We start from the raw sequence: 16,452 nt of genomic DNA on the forward strand, positions 1-16,452 counted from the left end.
GTATTTTTTTAATTTAAATTTAATATTGTTTCTTGTTATATTCGTAAGAAGTGTAGCTGGTATCGAGTTTATTAAATTTGGAATAATGTAATCTAATGTTTTTTTCCCATATAAATTATTGTATTTGGGTAATAGAAATTCGTTTTTTAATTTTCTACGTGTTGAGTAGTGATAGTGAGTTTTAATTGTTTTGAGGTAATTTTCTGTAAAGTAGTTTTCATTTAATAATCCTAGTTGTACTTTCTCGTGTATAGGTATAATTTTGAAAAATGCAAATAGCTTTCTGTAGTCCGCTTTATATTGTGATTTTAATTTTAAGGGAGCAATTGTTTTTAAAATACGTATTTGTATTGCAAATATTTGATTTAGATAAGTTTTGCATGTTCTCCCATAGCTTGTAAGTCCATATGTTATAATGGATTCGGCTAGTGCTTTGTATAATAGTAGCAGAGTTTTAAGTGGTATTTTATTTTTTATTAAAGTGAATTTGGCAAGTATCGCTCTTAGCCTATCACAGACAGAATTAATGTGCATTTTCCAGGACATTCGGTCATCTATTGTAAGCCCCAGGTACTTATGGTTATGAACTAATTCTAAGGCGTTGCAGTTGCAGCTATTGGGGTACAAGTTATAAGAATGTGCACATGTGTGGTTGTGTAAGATTAAGATGGGTGTACGTGAATTTAGATTGTGACTGGATCGGATATGCATGAACTTTGTTTTGTTAGGATTTAGTACAAGTCCTACGTCGTGGGACCATTTAGCCAATGTATCGAAATCAGATTGTAGCTTTGTTTCTGCTTCTTGGATGTTAGGCCCTGCAGCTACTAGGCATGTATCATCTGCAAATTGGAATATCTGACAATACTTTATTATGTTAGGTAATGTGTTAACATAGGTAAGGTAGTGTAAAGGCCCAATGACTGAGCCCTGAGCCGTACCTTCTGTAATAGATATTGGAAAACTTTCTTCGTTGCACACTTTAACACGATAAGTTCTGTCTTGCAGATAGTTTTCACACCACTTGAGTAGGTTTCCTCGTACTCCGCAGTCATTTAAGTTCTGCAGGATTACGCTGTGCTTTAATGTGTCGAATGCCTTACTGTAGTCAATAAACACTACTAGAACATGATCTTTTTTATTTAAATGTTTATAAATGTGGTCTGTGAATGCGGATAGCAATTGTGTGGTATTTTTATTTGGTTGGAATCCATATTGTTTGTTAGAAAGAATATTGTGTTTTTTATAATAATTTTGAATTTGTCCACATATGTATTTTTCTATTATTTTGTTAATTGTTGGTAATATAGTTATTGGACGATAATTATTATAGATTTTTTTGCTACCATTTTTGTATATTGGTCGAACTATGCCTGTTTTTAGTAAGTTAGGATATTTCCCAGTATAAATGCTCGTATTAATAAGGTTAGCTATGACTACGTTGATTTTATTACATAATGTTTTAATATCCATAGCTCGTATTTTATCTGCACCTGGAGACTTTCTGTCGTTTAATGATTTAATTATCTTTGCAACTGATTTAGGGTCTGCTGACTGAAATCTCATACTAGTATTTTCTGTATGCTGGTATTGGCTGGTACTGGCTGGATTTACACAGTTGGTTGCTATATTACTAATACTATTGTGGAAGGAAGTTGCAAAATTATTTGCAATATCTTTACATGTAATATTTTGGTTTGCAAATGCGTTTTGTATAGCTACGTCCATGGATGTTTTAATTTTTCCTGTTAGTTGGTTTAATATGTCCCATAGATTTTTTAGATTATTTTTATTAGCTTCTATATTGATTCTAATTGTTTTATTTTTAGTTTTATTTATTAATTTATTGACATAATTTCTGGTTTTATTATATTTTTGTTTGAGTATTAAGTTGTTTGGATCTTTTATATATTGAGTAAAAAGTTTATCTCTGTACTGACATCCTTTAATAATTCTATTATTAATCCAATGGTTACTATTTCGAAGAGAGTTAGATTTAAGTTTAACTGTACATTCAGATTTTTTATATGCTTGTGTTAAGTTATTTTGTATGAAGTTATATATACCAATAGGACACTTCATTTCTAATGTCGGCTTCCAATCAATTTGCTCTAGAAGGATCGTTAATTTATTATTGTCAATTAATGTTTTATATGTTGGAACATCCTGTGACTGTGTTTTAGTGCAAGCAAGCACGATCGCTCGATGGTCCGCTAGTTTTGTGCCAACCGTTGCCGTGTATAGGTCGTGTGTTTGGGATCGAGCGTATATGTGGTCTATGCATGATTTTGTAATGGTTCCTTTGTATAGTTCCGCCCTAGTGTAAGTTGTGATCCCACACATAAGGCCTAAACTGTGTAATGTGTTGCAATATTTATGTTTTATAGGAATGTCTAGCTTTAGATTAATATTAACGTCTCCCAATAGATACAAATCAATATTTTTCTGACAGTTGTTCTTAATAATATTATGAAGTTATAAATCTAAAGAATAAACGTTTATCCTACCTATACGTAGATACAATTTCCCGATAGTGCGATCGCCAACTATCAATCCTTCTGTCACTATCGACACCGCATTTGTTTGTTCCCACAATTTTTGTCTCAGTGTTTCCGTTCTTACTATATTTACGTCGTTGTGAGCGGCTCCAGCGATCAATCTGCAGCCAGTGATCATGATGGATGAAGTGAACGAACCGACTTGGTTTTTTTCCTGGTGAAATCTTGGCGAAATATATTTAGTCTGTATTTTATTACGTATCTCAAGCTGGAATGTTCTTAACTGATTAACGGATGTTTCGTTAATATACAATGTTCGGTTGAATTAATACTCGTAACAACTTATTTTTTAAAGAGGTGAAAATGCGCTTCTCCATGCCCACGAATGTGAATTGGGGACTGGGTCTACGCTCAAAGCCAAGAGAGCCGTGGTTATATTCGACGTACCTCCGCGCACCACATCAATGTGGAACCAATTTCCCATTATAGGAGCGTCACACCCTTATTTATACACTTATTGGGTTTGACATAAGGGAGTCTGTCTGACATGCTTATCTCAATTCTGACTGTTACTCTTAAAGCAATATATCCGTTATGTATATACTTTCTTACTTAGTTACTGCCTAACTTTCTTTCCAACTACTAATTGACGTGAGAATCTCAAATTATCGTGATTTATGTGTCTTTTTACTGTTTACTTTCTATTTTTAATGTATCATCTTTTTAGTTTAGTTTGGTTTTTTTTGTTGTTCCTGATTAGTTTTTCTCTTAATAACTGTGTATAACATGTATTTTTGCACTACTTGCCTATGTTATGTAATTTAATACATTTTTTTTTCTTTACTCACAGTGGTTGCCTGGAAGAGATCGCTTGAAAGCGATAAGGCCACCAGTTGCCCTCTTTTTGATTTAATTATGTTCATTTTTTTTCTGTAGTGTAAAGAAGTGTTAATAAATAAATAAATAATGTAATTGTGGTTATATCAAATACGTTATTACAAGGGAATAACTGAAAATATTGCATTCATTTCGGGTTGCCCAATCAAGGGTAAAATTGTCATTGGAGAAGCCCAGGACCGCTGGGGTTTAATAGTCCAATATAAATTAACTAATTGTACTAAGTTCGTAGAAACATATGTCTCTTCATTTATTCTACAGATGTAACCCATGTTTTTTGATTACAGAATTCGTGCTTTCTGAGGGCGGTCATGCTGGTAACTATCCAGCGAGGTCACCTTTATCTACCTCAACTACGGGACACTCCAGCTCCAGTCATCACAGGTAAGGAATTCAAACTTATGCCTTAGGTTGCATCAAGCAGAATTGTGGATTGGCGAAACACTTAGGCAACACTGGAGGGTTTCCTTATTTAAGTAAAAAAATTGAATCTAATAATAATAAAATATTTTTGTTTATTTATAATAAATATCTAACAATGAGTAAGATCGTGCAACCATTTTGACTAAAAAAAACCTGTGTCAGTATTTCCAGCTCATATTCACCTGTTATATGATTTTTTGTCTCCGAAATAAATGTTTTATTATTTCTTATCTCACCGGATAGTGTATTGTTGGTGACGCGTATTCTGTTTATTGAAAAAGTATATCGTGAACAATTTCAATCAATCCCATTTAGATACATGAAAATTGAATTCGGATTAGTTTTGTTTCTAAATAAATTTTATAACATACATTTGTCATTGTTAAAGCATTTAACATTAGAAAGTTTCACATTGAAAAATTGATTTCAAAAATTCATTTCAAGAATGTGGTACAAAGAGGTGGTACAATAGTAAGTTCGCATATTCTGCCACACACAATGGCGCGCAAATTTGTCTTTAAAGGAGTTTTACATTTTACATTATTAGTCATATTGGTCAATTCTTATATTATTTGTATTGTACATATCATATCAAATGTTATTAAATTTATATCAACTACAGTGTCTCACGCAAATAATCTTTAATTGAATAATTTTCACTCGAGTCGTAAGATATATATATAGCTGGCGAATGTTAAAGAAAATGTCTTATGACTTAAGTTCCTGTATTTTTTAACACGGTTACCATAGCAACCATAAGTGGTCATCAGTTCACATGTAAACTGTTTTTTTGGTTCATTCGGTTTCTTAGTGTCATAAGCGATTTCCTAAATTCGTAGTTACACCTAGAGAGTGTTTTCAGAGCGTTAATAGCATTTCATTAATAAGAATATATTCTTTTGTTATACTCGTGTGGCATATGAATATATTAATGGCACAACATTTTTAGGTCTAGGCCTCAGATTTATATATATATTTCATGATGATTTTTGTTAATCTAATAGGCAGGTGATCCTCTTGTGATACACGCCGTCGACTTTTTTGTGCAAGCCGGTTTCATCGCGATGTTTCCCTTTACCGTTCGAGCGAATGTTAAATGCGCACATAGAATAAAAGTTGTCAGTAATGATGGTCGCAGGCTAAAGACAATAAGCCAAGACTGCCCGCGTAGCATATATAGTATGAAAATAGTAACCTCTATATGAATGAGCTTATAACTAATCCATCTCATATAGTTTTTAAATGTACTTTTAGTTAGTTTTATACGAAATTTGAATAGAGCGTCACATCATCTTACACAAGCGATTTCGACATTTCCTAAATGTTCCATTCTGTGTTTTCGCGCGATAAAAATATTACATTAAGCTTTCGACATTAGAGCCTCTAGAGAAAAAGTTTATTAATGCTTATGTTAAAGTTTCCTTTGAGCCCGAACCCTCCGAAATTAATCTTATATCACAAGCTCCAAAATATTCGGAATTCCATCCATCTATTGAGCTTGACGAATTTTTAACATTCAAACGTTACTAACGCTTATATTAATAATTAATCTTAATCTTTATATACATAATTCTACTGTACGTGTGTACTGAACTCCTCTAAAACGGCTGGACCGAGTATGAGTTTTTTGTATGCGTTTGGACGGCGCCATGGATGGTCTAGCCTCTCAAATCAGCCCAATAGATGGCGCTGCAGTCGAAGCTTTTTTAATATCCTAATTGCTTGAAATATTATACGGGATGTCTGTCGGTTCCGCTAGTATTTTATATAATTGGTGGCTTAGTTTGAGGTGGCGTATGTCCTGGATTCATTTCTCGGAGTATTCACCAATGAAATATAAGCTGAAATGAGTCTACCTGTATTGGACCAATATATCATCAAGATTCAGATCCTATGGTTGTGTCTAAACTAGTATGACTCTATGGACAACCGACATGATTTTCGACTCAAAATAATTGGCCTTTGCTTCGACAATTAGGAACAATGTCCGGATTTCAAAAATCTAGACAATTTCGCCATCTTTGGTTGAAGATAAAAAAATATTTGTTGTTTGTTTTGAATATAAATGTCATTAAGATTATCTTAACTTTGTCAAACAAATAAAACATTTTTTCCTCATCAATATGGCGCTGATTCGGCAATATTATAGGTCATAGCAAAAATATTTAAGTTCGATGTGATTTCCACATCATCACAAGAATGTGAACTTCCTTGTTCATAGATAAAAAACATGTATTTTGATTTTACGATACCTACTTAACGATTGTTACTTTGTTATTTTTGATTATATTATGTATTTTTTATTGAATAGTTTAGTGTAGTTTGAAATTAGGTATTGTATTTCTGTTAATGTCTATGTCATTTATGTTTGGGTTGTCTGTGAGAAACTGCTTTTAGCAGTAAGACCGCCAATTTCCACCCATTGTGTTCAATTATTTAATTTTTGAAGTGAAACTTCTTTAGAATCGTTGTGATTTCAAACCGGATGCAACGAAAAAACGACAGGTAAGAGACACAAATACAAAAATGTGTAGGATGAAGCCAGGGGAAAGAATGAGACAGAAATATACATACAATTTGTATATTATCGGTCTCTCCTCTTTGTGCCATACTTCGTAGCGTCCCCACTCCCGTCTTCTAAGCATAGTCGCCTGTAATTTGTGAGCCAGAGCGAGAGAGCAGATGTCAGTGTGTATGTATATTGCACACTGTTTAATACGTGCTTGTATTTGAGCATTTAACGTGTGTAGTGCATGTGAAAACTACGTGAGCTTACTGTACACTGTATGCGGCTGCGTATTACAGCGTTTTAGTAAGATAGCGTGGTGTGTTATTTTTTTAATTAAAAGTTTTATCCTACTTTTAGACATTGAAAAACGTCCAATTTACATATTATTAATAATAAAAACATTGTTTTTGAAGGTTTCACTTCTAACACGTGTGAATTGCACACATGTTTTTTTTTTCTCCTGTTTTGTGCTACTGTAATGTATTAAATTGTTATTAAACGATGGACAGTTTGTTTAATTTTACAAAAATGTACTAGTAGTACACACGTAAGAAGTGAAACTTCTTTATGACCTTATTTTTTGAAAATTGATCTACTATATGCAACTTTACAGAAATTGGTTAAATAAAGTTAAATGAGATACAGTTTCACAAAAGGCTTTTATTATCATAGACATGAATACAAATAAAATTCATTTTACCTTTTTACTACTAAGATTATTACAGAATTTCATTAATTGTAATATAATTATTACTATCATTGTTATAGTTATTATTTATTTTTGTTATGAATGGCTTCGAATCTCTTCGAATCAGCCTTGGTAGGGACAACAAAAAGATGGCGCGTAACGGAAAAATGTGACGGTATTTTTTTTCCAACGCCGATAAACAAGTTTCACTTCAAAAAAAGTCACATTAGTAATGAATCTAACAAAATCTTTGTATTATGTAATATTCTACTCAACTCAAACTCGTTATTATAAAATGCATTGAATGTGAACACTGAATCCAAATGATTGCGTGTTCTGCGCAATTCCGTTTATTTTATAAAAAAGAGCAAATTTAAGTCCGCATCAAAGAGAAAATGGAATCGTTGTTTTTGGTAGCTAATTGAATTCTATGATCATAAATTCTAACTCATATTAACAGCCTTTTACTGTTAGAATTTTCTGTATTGAAAATGAGCTTGCGATGATATAAAAATATTGTTATAAAGAATGCAACAGAAAACTTTCTTGAGTTCTCGTCAATATAATCCCTGTACATGTCACATCTGTTATCTCGCTTGAGCCATGCAAATCTTTATGCATCTCATATTTTATTCCTCAATTGTATGTTGTAAAATAGAGTATATTGGCGGATATATACATTTCCAATTTTCGTTTTTAATAAGTAACACACGACATAATTTCGAGTTAGAGAATGATATATAAAACATTAAATTTATACATATTAAAGTTATATAAAGTTTTAAACTGATACTAGAGAATGATATATAAAAATTAAATTTATACATATTAAAGTGATATATACGCTTAGTAATTATAAAAAAAAGTAAAAGGATGGCAACGCACTTGCGAGCCTTCTGGCAATGTGAGTATGCATGTACTCACTTAACATCAGGTGAGCCTTCTATTAAATTTAAAATAATGGAACACAGTGATTAAACAAAAATGTGTTTTATTTTTAATAATATTAAGGAATTATAAGCAAGTTCGCTGAAAAAACCCACAGCTAATTACCACATTAAAATTTGCATGTGTTTTTCAAACAAATTATGTAGTCTCTTGTAGTCGGCCCAGTGGCAGACCTCCATACTATTGTAAGATAGGTCTCACTTGTGTCACTACGCATCAACTTGCACTATAAAATGCGTTCAAAACAAATCTCCGTGATACGGCGTCGTACGTTCGAGAGCTGATTTATATGAGAAAAAAGGTTTAAAAACAGAAAATCTATTTGTCTGATATAAGAAATGTAAGTGCTCATTTCGACGCTCGCCAGACACAAGAATGCTTTACTGAAACTATTTTACAAAAACCGCTTAACCACAATTCGTGCCGTGAAAAATATTAATGGAAAATTTGAACGTTTCACAGTATTTAGTGCTACTTAAGTGTCATAATCCTATATCATCAAATTTGAATACCGATACAAATGTATTTACGTGTTAGGACTGTTCCTGCTGTTAATAACGTTTTTATCTATTGACAGAATATGAATTGATATTTCATTGAAACATTTCTTTATGTACTGTTGAGTTTTCCTTATTTAGAGTTTCTGACGCACAATGCATTGCACACATGACTGAAATAATTACAACCAAGGTTCAAACGACCTGTGGGAGTCTCAGTTTAGCGATGTAGCTCCTCCAACGCCATAGCGTATAGCATTGAAACTAAAATTAGTCTCACTACTTTAAAAAACTAAATCAATGGCGCTACAACCTTTTTAGGTCTGGTTCTCAGATTTCTGTATCTGTTTCATGATAATTTGTTAATCGAATAGGCAAGTAGATAAGCCTTCTGTGCCGCACACAGTCGACTTTTTTCAAGCCAGCAAGCCGGTTTCCTCACGATGTTTTCCTTCACCGATCGTGCGAATGTTAATTGCGCACATTGGGTTCCAACCTACGACCTCAGTAATGTGAGTCGCACGTTGAAGCCTCTAGGCCCAACACTATTCTCACTAGTTACCCGGCTTTATACGAAATGTTTTTATATTTAAAAAAAATAACATAACCCTGCGTAACGAATGCAGCCTCATTGTATCCAACATCCGTTACGCGGGCCTGACTAAGCGCTTTATCGCCTCGTTTGAAAAAGTAATAATTAATTACATAAAATATTTTTTAAAACGATACAGTCCTCTTCATTAAATATTTATTAACAGGAAACACTTAACAAAAATGTGTAATTCTGCTGCATGTTTCAAATTTGTCTTTTAATGTGTATTTGTAGTAAACAACAGTTTTAGTCAATTATCATATCATTATAAAAATAAAATTGAATATACACTTGCATTATTTTTATTTTTTGTCTTTTATACAACATAAACAGGGTGTTTCGTTATTAATAGATAACGTGGTGGTTCAGAAAAATATGTCTCATCTATAATAAAAGTCTCTCGGTATAGCGAGATTTGACATGTTCAAAAATTCAAAAAAAAATTTGTCGTTTTGGTACAAAAAGATATAAAAAAAATTAAATTGTTTTTTTTTTTCAAAGTATTCCTATATAAAATATCAAATTAAAATATCAATTAATACGCACATCGTGTGAATAAATTGAAATGACCCCTCAATAGTACTTTAAACGTGATGTAAGCAAAATATTAATGAGAATTTCATATCGTATCTCGGGATGGACATACATTAATAAGTTATAGGGTAGACCAGTTACGCTGGCTCATCCGAACCTTACCCTTAGCTTTTAAATTGAACTTAAATAATACATGATCCAAAAATGGTATTCGTAGATTGCAATTTTTATTTTAACTTCGGGTACCATAGATTTCTGTACAGTATCATCAGCTTTGTACTGTTTATTACAGTGTCACTATTTTTTTGATGCCGCCGGCCATGGAGACGCACATTGCTAGTAGGGTCGCAACTGCGTTGCCGGTCTTTTAAGAATTGGTATGCTCTTTTCTTGAGGAACCCTAAGTCAAATTGGTTCGGAAATACTTCAGTGGCAACTGGTTCCACATAGAGGTAATGCGTGGTAAAAAAATGCGTTGGTACGGTACGGTTGGTACTATGCCTTAAGTATAATAAGAAACTGTATAAAAAAAATTATGTTTGTTTTATCACGGAGTAAAATCTGTCAAGCTGGGATGACTGAAGTCTCTTCACAAGCGAAAAATTTAATGTTAACGTAATGTATATTTGAGCTGTGTTGGCCTAGTGGTTTCAGTATGCAACTCTCATCCCTGAGGTCGTAGGTTTGATCCCCGGCTTTGCACCAATAGATTTTCTTTCTATGTGCGTATTTAGCATTAGCTCAAACGGTGAAGGAATACATCGTGAGGAAGGCTTGTCTTAGAGCCAAAAAGTCGACGGCGTGCGTCAGGCACAGAAGGCTGATCACCTATTTGCCTATTTAATTTACAAATGATCATGAAACAGATACAGAATCTGAGGCCCTAAACCTAAAAAAGAAGGAAGGAAGGAACCTAAAAAGGTTGTAGTGCCATTGATTATTATCATTAATGTATATTTGAACAGCGAAATATATTAAATTTCAGCAATTTTTAAGTAAATTAACACCTGCCACACCAAGAGGTTTGCAAGTGCGTTACCGGCCTTTGACATATTGTTACGCTCTTAAGTGGTAACAACTCGGAAATCTTGCCCGCTCTACGCCCTTGTCTTGCGAACTGGTAGTAAATGAAAATTTAGAATCAATTCAACATCTTTTCTGTTGACGTTCAACAGTACTTAGTTACCTATATTAATAAAGTTATTTTTAGTTTGAGTGTGAAATACCTGGACTGGAAGCTTGATAGCTGGTTGATGGTTTGATAAAGTTATGCTGTGCGGCAATATGGCACGACCATCTCATGTTAATAGGACATCGCCTGATTACATTTAATAAGTACAAAGAAATTAACATTCATTAAAAAAATAAAACTAAATACCCATTTAGATTATTGTGGATTCCCTTCTGAATGGAATTCGTTTAAGCAGACTATTAAGAGTTGAAAAAACTTATGAAGTTCAAGTTATAAAATTTTATCACTCGATAAATCAAATAAGATTTTATATGATCTACGCGAATGGGAATTGTAAAATACTGCAATTATTTGAAAAACCAAGTTAAAAGAGCTTTAAAATGCGAATGACCCTAAAGCCTCCGTCTGGGCTGCAGAATTCTGCCACTGCTTTCAGACAAGCAGGTCTGTGCCTGATTCTTGCTATTGGCAAAGCTAACGAGCTGATAAATCACGATATTTTCACTAACTATTTTTTTATATGGGGACTCATCTGATGTTAAGTTTCATCCATGAAAACTCAAATAACCAGAAGGCGTAAGTGTGGTTCCAGTGTTTTAGGATTTCATACGCTCTTTTCTGGAATTGGTTCGGAAATTCAAGAATTATGCGCGACAAAAACTGCCTTAAGAAACTTTTCGTATTCTGCCTTGACGTCTGATGATGTAATTTAACTTCAGATCAATCTGCCTTGACGCTTGTTGCAATCCGAACAACTCCTCTGAAAACCCTCCACGGAAAATGCGGTAGAAATTATATAAACTTTTAAATCAAGTAATTTCTTTGTGTAATTGATAATATTTTAAACATTCATGTTATTCTGCGAGACCTTCTAGGCTGTAACTGTATCGAATATTAAATTTTACTTAAAATTATATTCAAACTTGTAGTCATCTTATTAATGAACACTCATGAGTCATTGGTTAACAGAAACATGGAGGCAATGAAATTACCCCTTTGGAGTGTTAAGTGGTATCGAATCATATCCTATCATTAATCATAAATGCCCCTCTCACCTAAGCCCCACAGGAGTCCTCTAAATAATTTTATTTGCTTCCTTATATAATTAACGTTATCGGAACTAATGGGATGCTATTTGGACAAATTAAACTATGTTCGTAACTAATAAAAATAATTGTTACTGCTACATACTTATATGACCACTGTCCGTAGATTCTATGATCAATATCAGATAAGAAATTTTGGGAGCAAAATCTTGGCCCGGGCTTTGGTTTTTTTTTAAGATTTTGACAATTGGTTTTAATTATAAGTATAACATCTAAAACTTTTGGACCATTTAAGAGGCCTAATCCAGTGAAAGGGATATAGACCCTAGAGGCCTAGAAAAGGTCTAGTTTTATCAGAAATGTGAAATTAATATAGTTTCAACATAGACTTGGTAAACCACTAAACTTGTGTATTCATCAAAGATTATGTGTCGCACTGTCTAGACCCGCCTCTATCACCTATATGTACCTAATCAACAAACTATTAATATCTGTTCAAATTTCATAGTCACCGTATGGCTTGGTAACACATAAAAAATAATGTTTTATAAAATTGTGTAGTACTATTGATACACGAGTCATCCGACGTTATTACACAACAGTCCATACAATTTGCTGACTGTATAAATTCTTTTACTAATAGTTATCTAAAGCAGTTCCCTATCAACCCGTCATTCAAAGGACAAAATACAGTAATCCTCGGCCACACAACGGACATCCCCTCGAACCTTCACAAAAGTGAGTGACGTTAAAGAAGCCCCATTAACCACGAACTTTAAGGGCTCAACCAAGATGGGAACGCGTAATAAATAAAGCGCCCGAGACAGATAAATTATCTTTGACTCAGGCAGAGTCACTTTAGACAAATTGTCTGTCATAAAATCGTAAAACTTAAACTTTGTAAACAGTGTAACGCTTGAATTACGAAATGGACGATAATTTTTCATAGGTTATTTGAAAGAAAAAGATTTTGGTTCATGTAACCTTAATAAAACTTGCGGTAAGCGAGATCGCTGAAATGCACTCGAAACGTCGAGTTATGTAAATGATGCAATAAATTCGCTTGTACATAATGATTTATTTTACTCACTCAGTCAGACTCACTCAATATTTATATTTCGAACTGTTTCATAGAAATAATTAACGTAATAATTAGAACAACGAATTACAAAAGACTTGATGATCACGACGTAATTTTTTTAGGAAAATTTTAATAAAACATCACGTAGAAAGTGGCTTTATATCAATTTTTAAAGTATACTTTGCACTTTACGGCCGTGAAAATGCGATTCTGGTATATATCGTGTTTTGAAATACATACCACGAACAATATACATTTACAAAATTTTTATGTTGTGGCATTTCTAATAAACAAATGAACAATGTAACACCTCGTGATTTTAAGAACATACCTCGATATTTTATTCATACAAAGAAGAGTAGCACAGCAGGGAATCAAAGCCTCGACTTCAGACTTGAGTCCCATCTTTAGGTGGGTAGTATTTATACTAGGTACTGCTACACAGAATAAACTCAAACTTAGACTTAAACTAACTTTGTTAATATAATGATAATATAATAGAAATTGTGTTAAATTGATTCTAAAATTATATTTACTACCAGTTCGTAAGTCAAGGGCGTAGAGCGGGCAAAAAGAACTGGCTAGAAATACACCGTCTTTTTAATCGCTAAGTTTTGAGTCATACAAATTGTGTGAAATGTAAATCAATACCAATGATTAGGATCATTTAAATATTCTTCAAATGTATAAAAAGCTTTATTGATTAATTTACATTTAACGAGAGCTTTGAATTTATTAACAGTGATAATTCTTTAATTTCGCATTATAGTTTGTTGTAAAAACGAATACATATAAAAATTCGCTTAAAAACCTTTAAAATGGATTGTTGAAATTAAATCGTGGAAAGAGAGGATGTTAAACTTTTAATTGCTTTTATAGCTTTAGCTTTTAAAGCCCAAAGTGCGTGTGACCATGTACAGTTATCGAATTAAATCTTTCAGCTGAGTGGTTTTACAGCGGACAATTTCACGTTAATACCATTAAATTAATGGTTTTGTCTGACGCTTTCGGGAAACCAAGCCAATACTCTATAAATCGAACATTTTCTTATAGATATATAGAAAAGCAATTGAATTGGTAGAAATATAAAAAAATCGACTTAGGGTCCTTCAGGAGATAGCGTACCAATTATTAAAAGGCCGGCAACGGCTGAGTGTCCATGGGCGGCAGTCATTATACATCAAGTGACCCTCGTGCCCATTTTCCTTGTTCTAAAATTAAAATTTATTCTTACATTGTTCCTTTTTTAAAATGTTTTTTTTTTATTTTTTTTTTAGTTTAATGTGGACAGTTACAAAAATGGTTCTCTTGACAGCTCTCTTTAGTATACTTACTAATATACCAGACCTTAAGTTGTTAAAGTCCCTTTCTAAGAAAGTGGAGAATAGACACTCCTCTGCTGTTGCTTTTCGGCCATGGATCTGCCCGATCGGGTCAGTTTAGTCTTTGGAAAACACATTTGTAAAAAAAATAACTCCCAAATCTTCCTAAGTTCAATATATTACAATGTTACGAGGGAATGCAGCCAATACAGCAATATATCCTCCACTTACTTATGAAACTGACTCTTACTGTCAATAAACGCAGTAATCGCTATGAATATGGCTCCCATTTGGCTGGCTATAGCAGGATTTATTCTGTGCATCGGTTTCGGCAGATTTAGTTTAACTCGTTTGTTTCAATGGAACAATATGTCAACGTTACGTACTACGGAATGCAGAGGCCAGTCGACAGGAAAATAGCGTTGTTCATATAACAACTATCAGGTATAGTAGGTACAATCTTGGAAAAATTGCATGGCTTATAACTTTTATTTAACATTGAAGATGAAGTACCGTAATATGTTGCAGTTACTATATAGCTCAGGTGTAACCAAGATATTTTAAATTATTAAACTAGTAAAAACATCCTAGGCTAGTCTAAACGTGGAACTACCGTTCGTTTTTTCTGACAGCATTTATTGTTTCGGCAGGAGTCGAACTATATACGTACGGTTACAAGCTACGTGTTGAATAAAGCCATTTATGCGGTATAATTCAGTTATCGAAACAAATATCTACAGTAAGTACTACGTAGGAACACATCAATAAAATTATATATAATTATATAACAAAAGGACTGCACTTTAGACTGTAATAAATATTATATGTGTATAAAATTCCAGATACACATATAATAATAATTATATGTGTATCTGGAAATACGAAAACTATATTTTTCCCCAACGTATCGTTCTAGCAATATAGAATGGTAAAACTATGTATTTAAACAGAATATTTATTGACTAATAAAAAGCATTTAAAGTAGTAACCTAAAAACCAACAAACAGGATTAATAACAAAAAAATAACTATATAAAAGGAAACTTATGAACTTATTAAATTAAAAATAAATAATTTCATCTATATATATTCTCACTAGTAGATCTGTTGACAAATAAAAGGGTCTATAATCATGAAGTTCATTAACTATTACATAGATCAAGTATCTAACGAGAAAGTTCTTAATCGAGTTGGAATGTCGAAAACACTTATGCAGAACATTAAACAACGGAAAATCGCGTACCTGGGCCACGTGTTACGCTATGACCGTACCACCGCTTTCAATTAATTATAATGGGTAAAATCCATAATAGAGAGGCACCAAAAGAAGAAGCATTCTAGATGTGACCTAAAAACGTTTATTGGTTGCTATAAGCGATTATTGTCAGACTCTTTCGAGTTATTCACTCTCTCAGAATTCTACAGCTACCCTTCATTATAAAAGTACAATAATATGCGGGTAGTTCAACTATTGTCCACTATCCAATTAACAGAAAACATGTCAAGTACGCTGATGCGAAGTGATGTTTCGCTGTGTCACTAATTATCAGCCTTTTGTATCGCAAATATTATTACGGTGGGCAGCGGAATGTAAATTTGCGTTGCAATTAAAATTATTTTGCATCACAAACACACTTATCGAGGGAATGATAAGTCAAATAGGGTGCGGTAAAATGTTTCGTAAATTTCGATATATGCAACATTATATATATACGTCGGTACCAGAACATTTAAATACAAAGACTGGACACAAAGCAAATATATTTCACTCTGAATATTTTCTGCTTCATTAGGCTTGTACAATAAACTTAATCCTTCCTTGAGTATTTAAAGACAAACTCTAAAGTTCTAAAAAGGTTTGGCTACGATGCAAAGAATATTTGTTATCCATAGCCATTTGAGGTAGACTTTAAATTCTTTTACACTCCACACACCCTTAAACATTTACACATCCACAACCACACATTCTTTCTTCTTCTTTTAGTGTCTCTCCATTACTGGAGGTTGATCCTCAGTCTCTTGAAGCGTATCTTATCCTGTGCCAATTGCAGCAACTCTTACACAGTCGCAATACACTCTCTAAAGTTGCGAAGCAATGCTTTCTTCCTTCAACCAACGCGCCATTTACCCTGGATTTGACCTTTTATAATTAATTGAAAGCGGTGGCCACGCAGGTGCAACACGTGCTTTAGATTTATTTTATTTGTTTGTCAAAGTACGTAGTCG

At 33.1% G+C, this 16,452-nt stretch overlaps 1 protein-coding gene across 1 annotated transcript in view; it reads left to right on the top strand.

The window, feature by feature from the left end:
- Window positions 1-3,783, top strand: part of LOC123715069 — a gene marked incomplete at its 5' end in the record, with an annotated part of 147,059 nt that extends 143,276 nt beyond the window's left edge. Inside the window, one exon of the mRNA XM_045669886.1 lies at window positions 3,683-3,783. Within this exon, the coding sequence (XP_045525842.1) occupies window positions 3,683-3,783 (101 nt within the window). The remainder of the gene's footprint in view (window positions 1-3,682) is intronic.
- Window positions 3,784-16,452: the final 12,669 nt, after the last annotated feature.

Source organism: Pieris brassicae, chromosome 10 (assembly GCF_905147105.1).
Source record: "Pieris brassicae chromosome 10, ilPieBrab1.1, whole genome shotgun sequence".
Taxonomy (NCBI): domain Eukaryota; kingdom Metazoa; phylum Arthropoda; class Insecta; order Lepidoptera; family Pieridae; genus Pieris; species Pieris brassicae.